Source organism: Seriola lalandi, unplaced genomic scaffold (assembly GCF_002814215.2).
Source record: "Seriola lalandi dorsalis isolate HSWRI2012SDOR001 ecotype SW California unplaced genomic scaffold, Sedor1 jcf7180002054842, whole genome shotgun sequence".
Taxonomy (NCBI): domain Eukaryota; kingdom Metazoa; phylum Chordata; class Actinopteri; order Carangiformes; family Carangidae; genus Seriola; species Seriola lalandi.
This window is the reverse complement of record NW_019525395.1, coordinates 41,075-55,307: the sequence shown is the minus strand read 5'-3', so window position 1 is coordinate 55,307 and position 14,233 is coordinate 41,075. Positions and strand designations below refer to the sequence as shown.

At 38.8% G+C, this 14,233-nt stretch overlaps 1 protein-coding gene across 1 annotated transcript in view; it reads left to right on the top strand.

Annotated features, from left to right (window-relative positions):
* The window catches only part of sntg2 (syntrophin, gamma 2), an 86,058-nt gene extending 72,545 nt beyond the window's left edge, over window positions 1-13,513 (top strand). Inside the window, exons 15-17 of the mRNA XM_087179452.1 lie at window positions 11,308-11,400; window positions 11,937-12,047; window positions 12,332-13,513. Of these exons, the coding sequence (XP_087035578.1) occupies window positions 11,308-11,400; window positions 11,937-12,047; window positions 12,332-12,460 (333 nt within the window). The 3' untranslated portion in view covers window positions 12,461-13,513. The remainder of the gene's footprint in view (window positions 1-11,307; window positions 11,401-11,936; window positions 12,048-12,331) is intronic.
* Window positions 13,514-14,233: the final 720 nt, after the last annotated feature.

Below are 14,233 nucleotides of genomic sequence, written 5' to 3'. Positions count from 1 at the left end.
ATGGGACACTGGCTCTTTAGCTAAAACCATCAATGTGAAAGTCTTGGGGACCATGTATAATCCCTTTATGTTCGCACGGCTCATGTGGTCACTCAGAGTTTAGAGTCGTAATTTCACCACACTCAATTATGTTCTCCAGTTAATTCTGCTCATTCTAAGTCCCAAAGATTAAAAGCAGCGGGGATATGTATGTTTTATATACCACAACATGACATTTTCATTAGTGCACAAGTGAAACTAAACACATGCAGATGAAGTTACTGATTTCTGTGCTGTTTGAGATTTCCGCTGTTTCTTTTAAAAACGTTTGATTGGACCATCTGTATCCCATGATGCATTTGTTATTGATCGGAGTGGTCCCCTTTTAGAATGAGAAAGCCACTAGCATGTACAATATTAACTACAAAATAAATAAGAAATAATGATCAAAATAAATAAATAAGTACATTGTTAAAATTGAAGGAAGACTAGCCCTCTGTGTCACGTGCAGTGTGGCGGACATTACTGGATGCTTCCCACTGGAAAGACTAGAGAAGCAGCTTATGGCACTCTTAATCAGTGGTGGGGAAGTTAACCACCTACGAAGTTTACATTCAGTGTTACTTGCCAAAACACAATGTGTGTGTCTATGAGGTCTTTCTTCATAAAAGAAAGATAAAAAAAAAAAAAAAGTATTCTGTGTAGGCCTATTGTTTAGATCTGTTAGATCTGATTGCTGGCAATCTTCTTCTTCACTGCGTTTGTTTGTGCGTTGCTACGCTTCTTTACTTGTTACTGCTATCGATCAGAGGTATACTGTGAAACCCGTGGGTGTGAACATGTGCCATTGACAAAGGCTGGGGCTTGTCAAGGGGAGAGGAGAAAAGCACATATAGCTGTGAATGTATCAGTGCAATGTATGTGCACTTTAGGCTATTTAATAAATGCTACAGCTCCTCACGACCAAAATTCCCAAATCTTCCCTCTGCTTTCCAACTACAGTCCGCACGATATGAGCCAGGAAAGGGTAACAACAGTGAGACAGGTAAATGCAGGATTCTGCCTTGTCACTGGAGTGTGTCATTGTCAGTTAATGGTAAATATTTTAAAGATTACCATAGAAATGATTTTTGTCAGTTCAAAGGAATAATCCAATACTTTTTCAGCCAGGAACGAGTGCAGGGAGGTGAAGATGTCCAGGCTGAAAGCAGCAGGAGAGACTTTCAGCATAGGAAAGCACAGAATCATGAGGACAGGCCTTGAATTTAAGAGAGATTTGCTTGTTCGGCTCTGCTTGGCTATCTGTAAAAGCCACCGCACACCACTGGTGCATGATACAAACAAAACAGGTAGCCTCTTGTAAAAACATTGCTCTGTGTTGCTATCAGTGGTGAAAAAACCTCCACAGTTTGCTCCTGAGTTTGAAATGATCTCATTACATCCTCTTGTGACTACACTCACTACATCTCTGATCAACCATAGTGGGTGTTTTCCCCCAAATCACCTTAAGACTATTCATGCTCGGCATAATGAGGCGAAGACAGATGCCACACGCGAAAACTTAAAGGGCTCTCACAACATAGATGCATGTTCGACATTGCACAGAGCAAGACCATTATTTCCAATGGAAAGAACGACTGCGTTCTCTAGGGCAGCTGCATGAGCCATAGGAGCATGTGCACTAATTTTGTGCTTCTCTAAGTTCCCATAGGGATGAACCTCTACTCTAGACTACTAGATTTCAAGTATGGCAGAAAATAACTGTGAGGGTGGGTGACATGACAGAAAAATATTGTCATTATTTACATGTACATTGTAATGTAGTCCATATCATCCTGGTTATGTACTGCTCCTCCTTCTATGCATGGTCTTGAGCGAGCGATTTGTTCTTGCATGATGGTCTGAAACTGGCGTTGGACAAGCCATATAAAGGTGGGATTTATACTGATGTATTTCAAAATAAGATATTTTAGTTTTAGAGGAGAGAGGCTTCATCCCCATCTCTGAACAGCACATAAAGCTGCATCCTTAAGCGTTTCAAAGCGAAGCATCAGGACCTGTCTTCAGTACATTGGATGAGACAATCCCTAACAAGGTTAAGGATGATCCAGTGTAATCCCAATAAATGTAAACACCCTTAACCTACTGTAAAAACTCACAGAGAAAGGATAATAATGGGACTAAATGTATTGGCTTCATGCCTTCAGTATTTGAGGAGCATGAGGATCTGTTCAAAATCAACATTATCAATATTATCATTAAAGTGTGTGTACATGTGCATGACTGGGGTGACTGAGGACAATGATGACTTCAAACACTCCACTGTGACCACCAACATGCTGTGGTAGCACACTGTCATTGTAACAATCCCTGAACAAAATATTTAATCCATGTGTTCACTTAACAGTTACAGAAAGAAAAATCAGAGCACATTGTAATTCCCTCATGCAAGGCTCTGTGAGCATTGCACTATCCAAGCAGCATACACTGTAATTTCCCTTAACACTGTGCATGGAAAAAAACGAAGCAAAGAAGGAGCACAGACTGGCTTTAAATGGCTTTAAATTCAGATTTAATGAGTAAGACATTTCACAAAGCCTTGTTAATAACTCCATATGCATTAAATGTTTGAATAAATTACGTCACATGATTTCACTCAGCAGACAGCACAACCATTAGAGGCCTTCAACCAATTTTTTATATTCAGAATCTATATTTTTCCACACACTTTGAAAGCATTCAAAGAAAGAGATTGAGCAGCCCACTGTGTTGATTGTCTGTTTGTTATATTATGTTTTTACTTGCCTCAGAGTCAGTGCAGAACTCTGTCACAATGAAAGTAATTAACCAGTTAAAATATACAGAAAAGATGTGAGATGGTGACAGCTATTATAAACATTGTTGTTAACAAAGAGCCTCCAAGCAATTACGTATTCAAGAGATGACCATGCTTTCAGAAGGGTTCTGTTACACTTTTTTATTTATTTTTATTTTTTAAATGAGCTATGAAAGGCCTGGGACATACAGTCTCAGTCTTTTATCAACATTCTGTATGTCCTCGTTCTAATACAAGTCAGCTAGAAACATAATAGTAAGGGGGAGATGTAGTTTTAAACCAACTAATGGAGCTAACGTTATAGCTAGCTAGCTACAACTGATAAACAGGAGTAATTTCAGCCAGCAAAATTGACAGTTGCTGGCTAGAAATGAGGACTCTGCTTTGTCCTTCTCTCTCTGAAATCAAAAACCCATTTTTTAAAAAAACATTTCAAAGAATTTGTACAAAGAAGAAGCATGTGCTAAGTCGGGGTTATTGGTGAACACACAGTAGATTGACTTTCAGACACTATTCGAGTTTCTATAAAGTAATGGAAATAATAGGCTTGAGAATAATGAAGATGTTAAAGACCAATGATTTGTTGGTTAATTGTATCATATTCAGTAGTACCATATTAAGATTAAGTATTTAATTTAGCAGCATTATTAAGAAATTCAACTACTTAGATTGTTCAGGTTTTGTCTCCTATATGCACCTTGTTCTATATGATAGATATAACCAGTACAATAGGACAATAAAGAGGTACAGGAGCTCTCACTAAGATAAAAATCCTGTGAAGGATCACCTCCTGAACTAAAGGCAGCAACTCAGTAATAGAGTCCATGCTGTTAATCTGTGTTTAGGTAGGCCAATGTTAATGTTTGCACAAAAGCAAAAATCAGCTGCGGGGTAAATGAACAATGAACATGTTACACTTTTTCTTTTCACTGTAACAATATCAAGTCCTAGTGCAGAACTCCTCTGCCGCACCAGGCAACATTAGCTTCAAAGGGGAATGATAATTTGCAGGGGTGTTTGATGCTGCAGCCACACAGTTAGCTCTTAACCGGCTAACTGGGCTGGATCCACTTTGGAAGGGACATCAGTGTCAACTGTCGAGTTGCAAGTGACGTTAAGGACAGTTGGAAATCTAGTCTGACACATATCTCAAACTGTGTAATCTTCTGGACTGAATGATCTACACATATAAATACAGATAACATTCAAGATAGACAAACACCTACAATAAAAACTGTGAAGTGGATATTTAATGAGAGCATTCTCTAAGTGATTCTGGAGTTTGAAGTCAGGGCTGCATGGGCAGTTTTCCCCAATATCAAAATAAAAGCAAACAGGATGAATGATAATGTAGCATTTTTTCAGTCTTTAATGATGCAAATGTGGGACACTATCCTTTGGGAAACCAATGAAAGTGATGAAGGATCTCAATTTGCCTGTGTTCTCCAGCCAATTAGGCCAGCCTCCTGTGGTTTTCTGAGTAGCGCCCAGCAGAGTCCGACGTAGCCTGCAAACTGCCTGGATGCGTGCGTTACATAAACATTGCTGATGGGGTAGACGTAGGGGGTATAACGGACAAAATCGTCCAGGTTGCATTTCTCTCTGCATTTTTTTTTTCTTCTTTTGAGATGATGAAACCCAACATGGCATTGATTAGGTCTTTTAGCTCCCAGCAAGACATCAAGTTGTATCATATTTCACTTTCGGGGTGTCCTACTGACTTTAACAGCAAATAAACATGCTATGTGAGTTTGTGATATTCTCCTTAAATAACACCTAAGTTCAAAGTCCTAATATTCAGTACTGAAGACACAACTTATTCAGCTCATAGTGCTAGTTCTTTTAGTCTTTTTCTTTATCCTCAGTGTAACCAGACCTGCTGAACAGAGGGCATTCTGAGCTATATATGATCTGTTGCTGCAGCTGGTACAGGTCAGAACTGCAGAAGCTGTTACTTTTTTTGGCCTATAGATGGCGCACCTTGGGGCAGTCATACTATGTGTCTAAATTGCCTCCGTTGCTGTTACGATTGCAATTAAATGAGGATGTTTGGTCCTGGTTTCAGGCACTTTGCATCAATTACACCTTTTAAACACTTTTTCTTCAATAACTTGAGGGATTTCAGCTGCATTTTTTAAAATGTAACGGTACAATATAATGGATTATATTTCATTGCAACAGGTTCTCGAAGATATTTAAACAAGACTGAAGGCATATTGACATTATCAGGGAAAAACAGCTTTTGCTCACACCTCACCATTGTATATGAGGTGCACTGCGATGGCTCGGCATGAAATTCAAATTTGACCACAGCTGCACTGATGTTTATGGGCACAGCCAATCACTGTTGATTACTGTTTGTACTGAAAGATGGGTGAAACACTGTGTGTCTCTGAGTTTCCAGACTTGTACAGTAACAAACTGGCCTCATATGCAGACGAGACAAAAAGAATATTCACCAAGCAAAATATCAACAAGCAGATGCAGCACAGTTTCAGTGATCTCCTGCTAGCAATGAGTGTTACAGAGTAGTAAATACTGCACCAACCAATGCAGAAAGTGTGTCAGAATTTTGTTTTTCCATCGAATGTGAATACGCCATGAGGCAAAGCGATGCTTTGAGCTAAATACGATTATTAGCATGCTAACATGCGCACTGTGACAATGTCAACATGCTGATGATTAGCAATTATATTTACAATATTCACTATCTAAGTGTAGCATGCGTGCATGGTGATATTTTATAATTAGCACTAAACACAAATTACAGCAATTCAAAAAATGGAAATGATAAGGACTTTAATTGTTGTGTTGTAACTTTCAACCCGCAAGCATTTGATAAACAGCATCACACTGGATGAAGCTAAATTCACACCAGCCCAACCTGTTTAGTTTTAAACAGGACAGGTTGTGCCTTTAGACAACAATAGGCCATCTGAACCTTTGAGGGCAATGTGAAGTTGAATATCCAGTGCACTTTTAAATCATGGTTGGGTGCGGTTACATGTGACAGAGCACACCTTTGACTTGACATGCAGAACCGCACCCAAAAGGTGTTATCAGAGGTGCAAGGTACTGGGAAGTTTTAACCAGAAGAGGTCAGGGAAATATTGCCTATGAGCTTGTTAAATTACTTTGTTGGTATTATATTAGATTTGTTCCTAATTTCAAAGGATATAACTGTAGCTTTCACATCCAAGATTCTAACCTTCTCGTCATCTTCTCTAATTTTTTAAGTGCAGCTATACACTTTGGTAAGTGTTTTTCTCACACCTGTCCTCTGTTTTATTAAATCCCTCACATATGCCGTTAAATCTGTCTGACTTGGCTAAGGAGATTTTCTTTAAAAAATGTTTCATGTTGTATTAAATGTTGCTTTTACCACAGAAAAAAATCCCTTCCAATTAGTAAAGTGTAGCCACTGCTCACCATGTCACAACACAGTCTTAAATGTGGTGACAGCGAGAACTTAGAAGCCGACCTGCCACTGTTTTTTTTAATCTGCGTCACAGCCGAATTCACAACATCACTTAAGAAAGGCGTCTTGAGCATAAGTAAAAGGACTGTACGGTCACATGCCATATTCACTGCACGCTGCACTCCATAATTAAAATCACCATGTCCCCACAGTGTTCTCAAGTGAAAAAAAACAAGTGGATATAAAAGGAAAATAAAACAAACAGAAAATCAGAAAATACTCCTTATATTGGCATTACCGGTGAATGGACAACACAACAGAAAAATGAAGTCATATGGCAAGAAAGGCCTTCAGAGGATGTAGTTCATCAAAGAGCAGAACGCTTGCTCATCAGTTCTTTTAAAAGACCGGTGAAAAGACTTGAGACATATGCTTGTTTGTTTTGCAGCAGCAACATGAACGTTAAAGATTTATGGCTTCCAAAATGGATTTCCTCTGTCATGTGTCTTGACATTATCAGGAAGCTGCACAGGATGCTTCTTTTTCCCAATAGCTCATGCAGGACAAAAATAATAAACTAAGAAAATCAGATTTGCTCTTCTTATCAGATCCTCCAGACCTAACGTGTCAGACTAGCACTTTAACAAGAGCTCTCCACATGTAAAATGTAGGGTATGAGCAAAGTGATAAAAGTAAAGATTAAATTAAATGCACCACATTAAAATAGACATAAAATGAACATAAAAAACAGGAATGCCATTATTGATGTAAAAGAATATGAAAAATAAAACACATTGAATAATTATAGTAATAAAATTTAAAAAAAATAAAGTTAAAAATAGAATACTTACAATGCATAAAATCAAGTAAAATACAACATTTTAAAAGAAATGCAGCGGCGTGTAAGGGCAAAACAAAGTGCAAAAAAGAATTTAAGGCCTGTATCAGGAAGTCATAGATAGTTAAAGGCTAGAGTGAAGAGATAAGTTTTTCGCTTTCCTTTAAAAATATTTAGCAAGCCAACTTCGCTGATATCTATAGGAAGTGTGTTCCATAGCTTTAGTACTGTAATAGACAAAAGTAGTCAAATAGTTAAAAGGGGGGTAAGCAATGAAGCTTGGTCCTAGCCCATTGAGGGCTTTGTATATAAGGAGAAGGAGTCTAAAATCTATTCAAAATGTAACAGGAAGTCAGTGCAGAGCAGCTAAAGTTGTTAATAGCGGAGCTGCAGAGTTTTGAAGGAGTTAAAGTCTCTCAGTCGCTCTAAGTTTTTTTTTTGGCCAGTAAAAAGTGCATCACAGTAATTGAGTTGACTTGAAATACAGGGATGAATTTCAGTTTTTCAGCATCTTTTTTTATTTGTCTATAAATGGTCATTCTTTGGCTATGATTCTAAGGTGGAAAATTATGATTTCAACACCTATTTGATGTGGGACTTGAAGCTTAGATCTGAATCTAAGATAATAACAGATCCAGGGAGTAAATTTCTCCAGATTATTAATCAGCATTTCTCTTTTGGTTTGGAGGCCAACTGGTAGGATTTCAGTTTTCTCTCCATTTAACTTATTATATAGAAGTGTTATATAGAAATTATTGCTAGTCCATGTATTTATTGCCAAAAGACAGGTAGTAATGGAGGTTATAGCCACAGTATTATTCAGTGCAGCAGAAACGTAGTTGTGTGTCAGCTGCTAACTATGGAAACATGCATTGTGCTCTCTGATGATGTCACATCACCAAGTGTTAACATACAGTATATTATGAGAATGATACTGGACCAAGGCAGCTCCCTTGTGCAACCCCAGGTCAGATGTCATGTTTCTCAGAAACATCATTCCCAAGAATGACAAAAAACGTTCTCCCTTTGATGTAAAAACCAACTAACTTTTTAAGATGATAAGGATAGATAAGGATATCATGGTTAATTGTATCAAACACTGTGCTTAGGTCTAAGAGGACAAGAACTGAGACCTTATTTTTTCATCAGATGTAGTCTGAGGTCGCTGATTATTTTAGTAAGAAATTTCTTTCAGGATATTGTTTTGTTTAAGAAAAGAGTTTATTTGCACTGAAGATGTATCTCTTCAAGTATCTTACTGATGAATGAAAGGTTGCAAATCAGCTGGTCAGTGCATTACCATCAGGGTTGGGTTGAGTTTTACAACAGCTGTTTTGATGTCAGTTTGAAGAATCTTCAGGACATTACTTGACGCACTGCCAAACACCCACTTTCAAAAAGCAGCAGTATTTAAAGCAGATGACAAGGTATTGTTGAAATGATCAACCATGTCATGAGCAGTCACAACTCTGTGGCTCGATTCATCTCATAATATTAGAGAACTTTGCTTCTGCCTCATCATTTAGGAATCACTTTTGAACAAAAACTTATTTTACTTGTAGTCTTTGTTAAGGTTATGTTGGAATCAAAAACCACACAGTGATGGTCAGAAACAGGTAATTCAAATACTGAAACATTATCTGTGTTTAACCCTGTAATTATTACTAAGTCTAGAGTCTGACTATGCTGATGCCTGTCTTCATTTACATGTTGGGTGAATCCAAAGCTGTCCAGTGAATTCTCATGCTCCACAGCTTTCTGTTTCTCTGTTCTGTTTATTAATATGAATACTCCGTTCAGGATTAATCTATCATATCAGTGAATACCAAGTGAGATCAGCTCTGAGAATTCCTGTAGAAATAGTGATGAATATCATGGCGGCCATATAATGTAATGATGATCACTGATAATAAAGATTAGAGGATATTCAAATGGCATGAATTCACCCAGCTCAATGTCATTACGCACAAACTGTGTTTAGAAAATGGCTTCAACCCTCCCTCCTTTCTTATTTTGTCTGACTGATAAAAATGATAGTTTGGAGGACAAGACTTTATCTTTCATTATGGCTACACTAGTAGTGCTGTTCAGTCAGGTCTCAGCTAAAAACAGACAATACAAATTATTTTCAGTTATCAGATCATTAACCATAAAGGTTTTGTTAGCCGAGGATCTGACATTAAAAAGCTAATTTCAGCTCTCAGAATTCTGTGACAGGAAAGGAGACTGGTTGTGGCTGAACACACACACAGATTTAAGATTACCGAGACGGATAGCAGATGGTCTGTGATTACTACGATGTGTTTGATCATGCCAACGGCTGTTAAATATCACTGCAATGTTTAAGGAAGCAGCATGAAGTCTGTGTCGTCTCTGGTAGACACCTGAGGGACGATGTCTGTGGTTATTGCTGTTTTATAGTTCATCAGTTTGATTGAGCTTCAGTTTGGCAGCTTTAATTAACTCTTTGATTGCTGACGGTGGTGGAGGCAAGAGAAGGGGGGTCGGTTGGGACAGACACATCCTCTGAATGCCTTTTGGGATGTGGAGCAGAGGTTCAGGTGAAAGGGGAGAGATACTGGCTGTCTGTGCGTGTACGGTGTCCTTCGCGCTTATCCACACAGCAAGGCAACCCAAGAGCGTGACCCAGATTGGCACCGAGAAGTCTGGATCTAGTGATGTTTGGATGAATCCCATCTGGTTGAAAGTGGTCCTAACAGTTCCAAAAGATACTGAAATTGTCAATAACCTTTATCCCATGAGTGAGGCACGCCAATGTCAGCCATGTATTCATTCTGCCAGGAGTCTGCTAAAAGATTCGATTCCTTTCCCGAAAGTTGGAATGGGGCCTGAGATGAATACATGTTTTGATTGACAGTTTCTCCAGTAGCAGGGGATAGTCTATTTTCAGGATCTCAGAGTCAGTTTGTTGCTCTCTTATTTGATTTCTTTCTGGATTTGCCTCTGTGCCAGACCCTGTCAGGCCAAGTCCTGGTTGGAGTTGATGTGCTCGGTCTAGCGCCGGTGCTATGGCAGTAAGAAAGGTCGTTAGGGAAGGGTGATTTGGGAGCTTCTGCGGCTAATCCAGTGGTGTTGGTACACATCCAGGGGAGGGTGTCAACCAAGTCTGTGACGGGATGCTCTACATTATATAAAACGTGTCTGTCCATTAGCATTTAGTAGCTTGGCACCTTGTGAAGTAGCTGCTACAGAGTCCATGTATTGCCCGCTCTCATGTATTCGATGCGGCCAAGACCAGATACATAGGAAGTAAAGAATGCATTGTTCATTTTGGACAGTTTGTGTTTTCATTTTCTTAGCTCCTCATTTTCTTTGGGAAAATAAAATTCCACACGGACATAAGAATTTGGCTCAACTAACAAGCTAGCTGTCAACAAGCCCTCTGACCCAGCTTGGTAGGTCAACTTGCTAAATGCATGTCACTGTAGCTTGGCCATTTCAAGTAAAATAAGTTCACATAATATACTTAGTTTCTTTGCTGGAGAACTTGTGGCTTCGTCCATTTTGGACTCACCAGCTTCCTTCTGAGGTCAACACTGTTTAAATCACCTGCTAGCAATTGTGCAAATTTGCCTGCAAGTTCACCAAGGTTGATTTCTTTAAAAATTAGTTGATCTCACAGTTTGTAATACTGGTGTTCCTAGGAATTTAGGCTTCAGTTACATGAAGTATCATTTTATGAGTTAGCCCTGACTGGTCACATCAGGCTGAAATATATATCCTTTCTTACAATGAACATTTTGACCGGTCAAACACAGGTGTAGCTAATAACAGTAATAATGGCTGCATTCCCCCCAAGTGTGCCAGCTCTTGGTTCTTCTATTGTGAACTCACTGACATTGCTAATTAACACTTCATCGTTAATTACAGTAGTAACACCTGTGCTTTTTCTGCTATGACATGTCAAATATTGCTGGGAGAAAATGGGGCTTTATGTGATCTTAAAGAAGATGGTATCAGTGAGATGTGTGAAGAATACTAAGGGAATCATTTATTCATCTCCTGGTAATGGTTGGCTGCATTTACTGTCAAGAAATGTGGGGGAAAACATATGGTGCGGCCATGCTTACAAGTTATAATGTAACGTGTTGCTGTGGTCTTTACGTATTGCTGTGGTCATGGATGCCCATACAGAGAAATGTACTATTTGCACAGTATGTCATTACAAAGATATGCAAAGCAACAAAATCACGGGTGTCAATTCTCTCTCAACAGTCCAAAAGCTACATGTGCAGCAGCCAGGGGAATGTACTGTGCTTCACCATAGATTTTGGATTGGGCTTCACCTGCTCAGAAGGCACTTCAAAGGTAAAGTATTACCGAGTTCACAATTGTCGTTGACATCCTGACTCCTGTGCTGCTCTCGCCTTGCTCTTGAGACTGAAGTTTGCCATCTTTATTTCCTGTGTTTATACACCATGTGCTTATTCTCATTTACTTAGGTTTCCATCGTATTTGCAAATATATTTCAAATAACTCATAAATGTCTTTTTCCCCAACAAAATATAAAGATAGCCTTTCAAATGTCATTAGTTTTGCACAATGGACTCTCCAGATGGTTTGCTATTGTTACGAAAGGTACATTGTGAGATTATTTTGGCAGCATTGCTAAGTGTTGAGTCAGCCCTGCAGTGGGTAAATTTATGTTCATAGAATGGTACAGCGCTCAGTTCCAAAGTATTAATGTTCTTTTGTTAAGAATTATACGTTTCCTCAAAGCACTGTTGCACATTAAAATGTCAGTTCTTGATCGTGCAGGTCTCTCTGTAGGAAGACATGGTATTTAAATGTGCTCATTACTGAAATCCCCATGCTGCTGTGTTTTATAATCCCTTCCCCTGTAGACCATACTGTGGCGATATAAATTCTCTCAACTTAAAGGCTCCTCTGATGATGGGAAAACCAGGGTAAAACTCCTTTTCAAGAACGCTGAAAGCAAGCAAATAGAAATGAAGGTAATACAATTATTTTAGTTTCCAAAATTAAAGTTATTCATTTTGAATTTTAGTTGGGTTATTTTGCATTTCATTATTACTCACTATTTTATTGATTTATTTTATTTTATTTATTACTCACATCGATTGAAGAGCTAGTGGGGAAACTTTCCTAACAAGCACCTTGTCACCAAGACCAAAATAATTTTTTCAAAAAGATCATGCGTTTAAAAATGTTGTATATTTAATATGAACATCTTACAATGACTGACTTGTCTCTCTCTCTTTGACTTCCCCCACCACAGGAACTAGAGTTTGCTAATCTGACAGCCGTTCTCCACTGCATACATTCTTTTATTGCTGCTAAAGTGGCCTCCATGGACCCTCTCTTTATGTGCAGTCAAAGCTTCCCCGGAAATTACATGAACAGTTAAGAAGACACGTCCTCATCGTCATGTGCACCTGAGGCAAATCAGCGGTATTTTATGCACAGAGCCAATTGATATGTATATCTTGTTCTTGCTATTTTTGTATGAACTACTGAAAAAAAAAAAATATTTGTAAAAGATAGTAGATGTAGATAATGTTGGAAATAATGGTGGGAGGACGATGTTATTTAAATTTTGACAAAGTGGGGAAAAAAAAACAGTCTAAACAGATTCACAGTTCTTCCATTTATTTCGTTTTTTCCTTTCATTACGTTATAAGCATTCATCCTGAGAGCAGGTTACCTGTCTAATCCGGCACTTTGAAAGGTAGCACCTGTGCAACCATAGGATGAGTTACTGCCATGAGTTTGACGATATGACACAGATTGCCAAATATAGAAACTGCCACTGTGTTAAGCAGAATATCGACGAGGGATTTTGAGCTAATGAGGAAGTATTTTAACTACCTGTATGAATCTGATGCTGGTGTACTATCATGGGAAGAATTCACATTTGCCACAGACTCTGTTTCATTTAAGTTCACAGTTGAGCACTGCAGTAATTAAGGTAACCTTTCCCTGTTCCCAGCTTCTCTGGTTTACTTAGTTTTCTTTTGTCATGTCTATGAGGAGGGCGAGATAGATAGCACTAACATCTTACAATATGATACAGTCCAGTAAGCCTCCAAATACTGAACTGAATCAACACCCCTCAGATATGCTTCCAACTGAAAATGAAACATAAGAAGCTTCACACAGGCAGGATTTACTGTAGGGATATTTCATTGGCCTAGGTTAAATTGTATGATGTTTCTGCTATTGTGCCCATCTTTTGTATCTAATAAAGCCAAAAAGCCTGAGTCTCTCTGGCTAATGGGGATATTTCACTGTAATGTTGCATTTCAGCCTCAACATATTCTTAAAGACCCACTTTTATCAGCTCCCATTCTAAAACAATGAAAAAACTATGTCTTGAGTTTCTTTATGTAATGGTTTCATTGTTAATATTCATATTTGCTGTGTTTTCAATAAACTGCTCATAAAGCACAACTGCCTATTACACGAGGCATGTCACAGCTCCCTGTGGGTTTGTATGTCAACTTTGAAAGTGGAGGGGTGGCAGTGGATATAACTTTAGTATCTGCTAGCGCGGGCACTAAACTGCTTATCTTCTGCTCAGCTTTATCTTAGTAGCCTGTTCGGCTATCCATCCATTTGCTATACTGCTTATCCTCTCTGAGGGTCACGGGGGGGGGGGGGGGGGGGGGCTGGGGCCAATCCCAGCTGACATTAGGCGAGGGGGGCAAAATATAAGATGACTTTATTTTCTGAAAGGGTTATGTGTGCAAAAGATTGTCCGTCTGATTTTGCCGGATGAGCCTGTCCCAGTCATCATCTGTAATTTGGTATAAATGAGCAAGGCTGCAGCATAGCACTAATTCAGCTAATTGGTTCTGTCATCCACATGATATCATGAGATTTAGCAAATGATATTTAAGTAAATAGAAGTTTATTCTAAGGGAATATTTATGTACTGGACTATTTCTTAGATGAGTAAAATAACTTTCTGGAGTCACGTCAGGTTGCCAAGCAACCAGCAGAAACAATACATAACCCAGAGTAAACCGAAGCCCCAAGGAATGGGCTGGGCTGTGAAAGGATTTCATTATGTTATTCCAATTTATTTGTGTGGGGAGCCAACAGGAAGTCGGCTGGCTTGGCCAGTGGAAGTCTTGGATGCACATGCTCTCAACCGGTTCAACTAGAGAAGGACTCTACT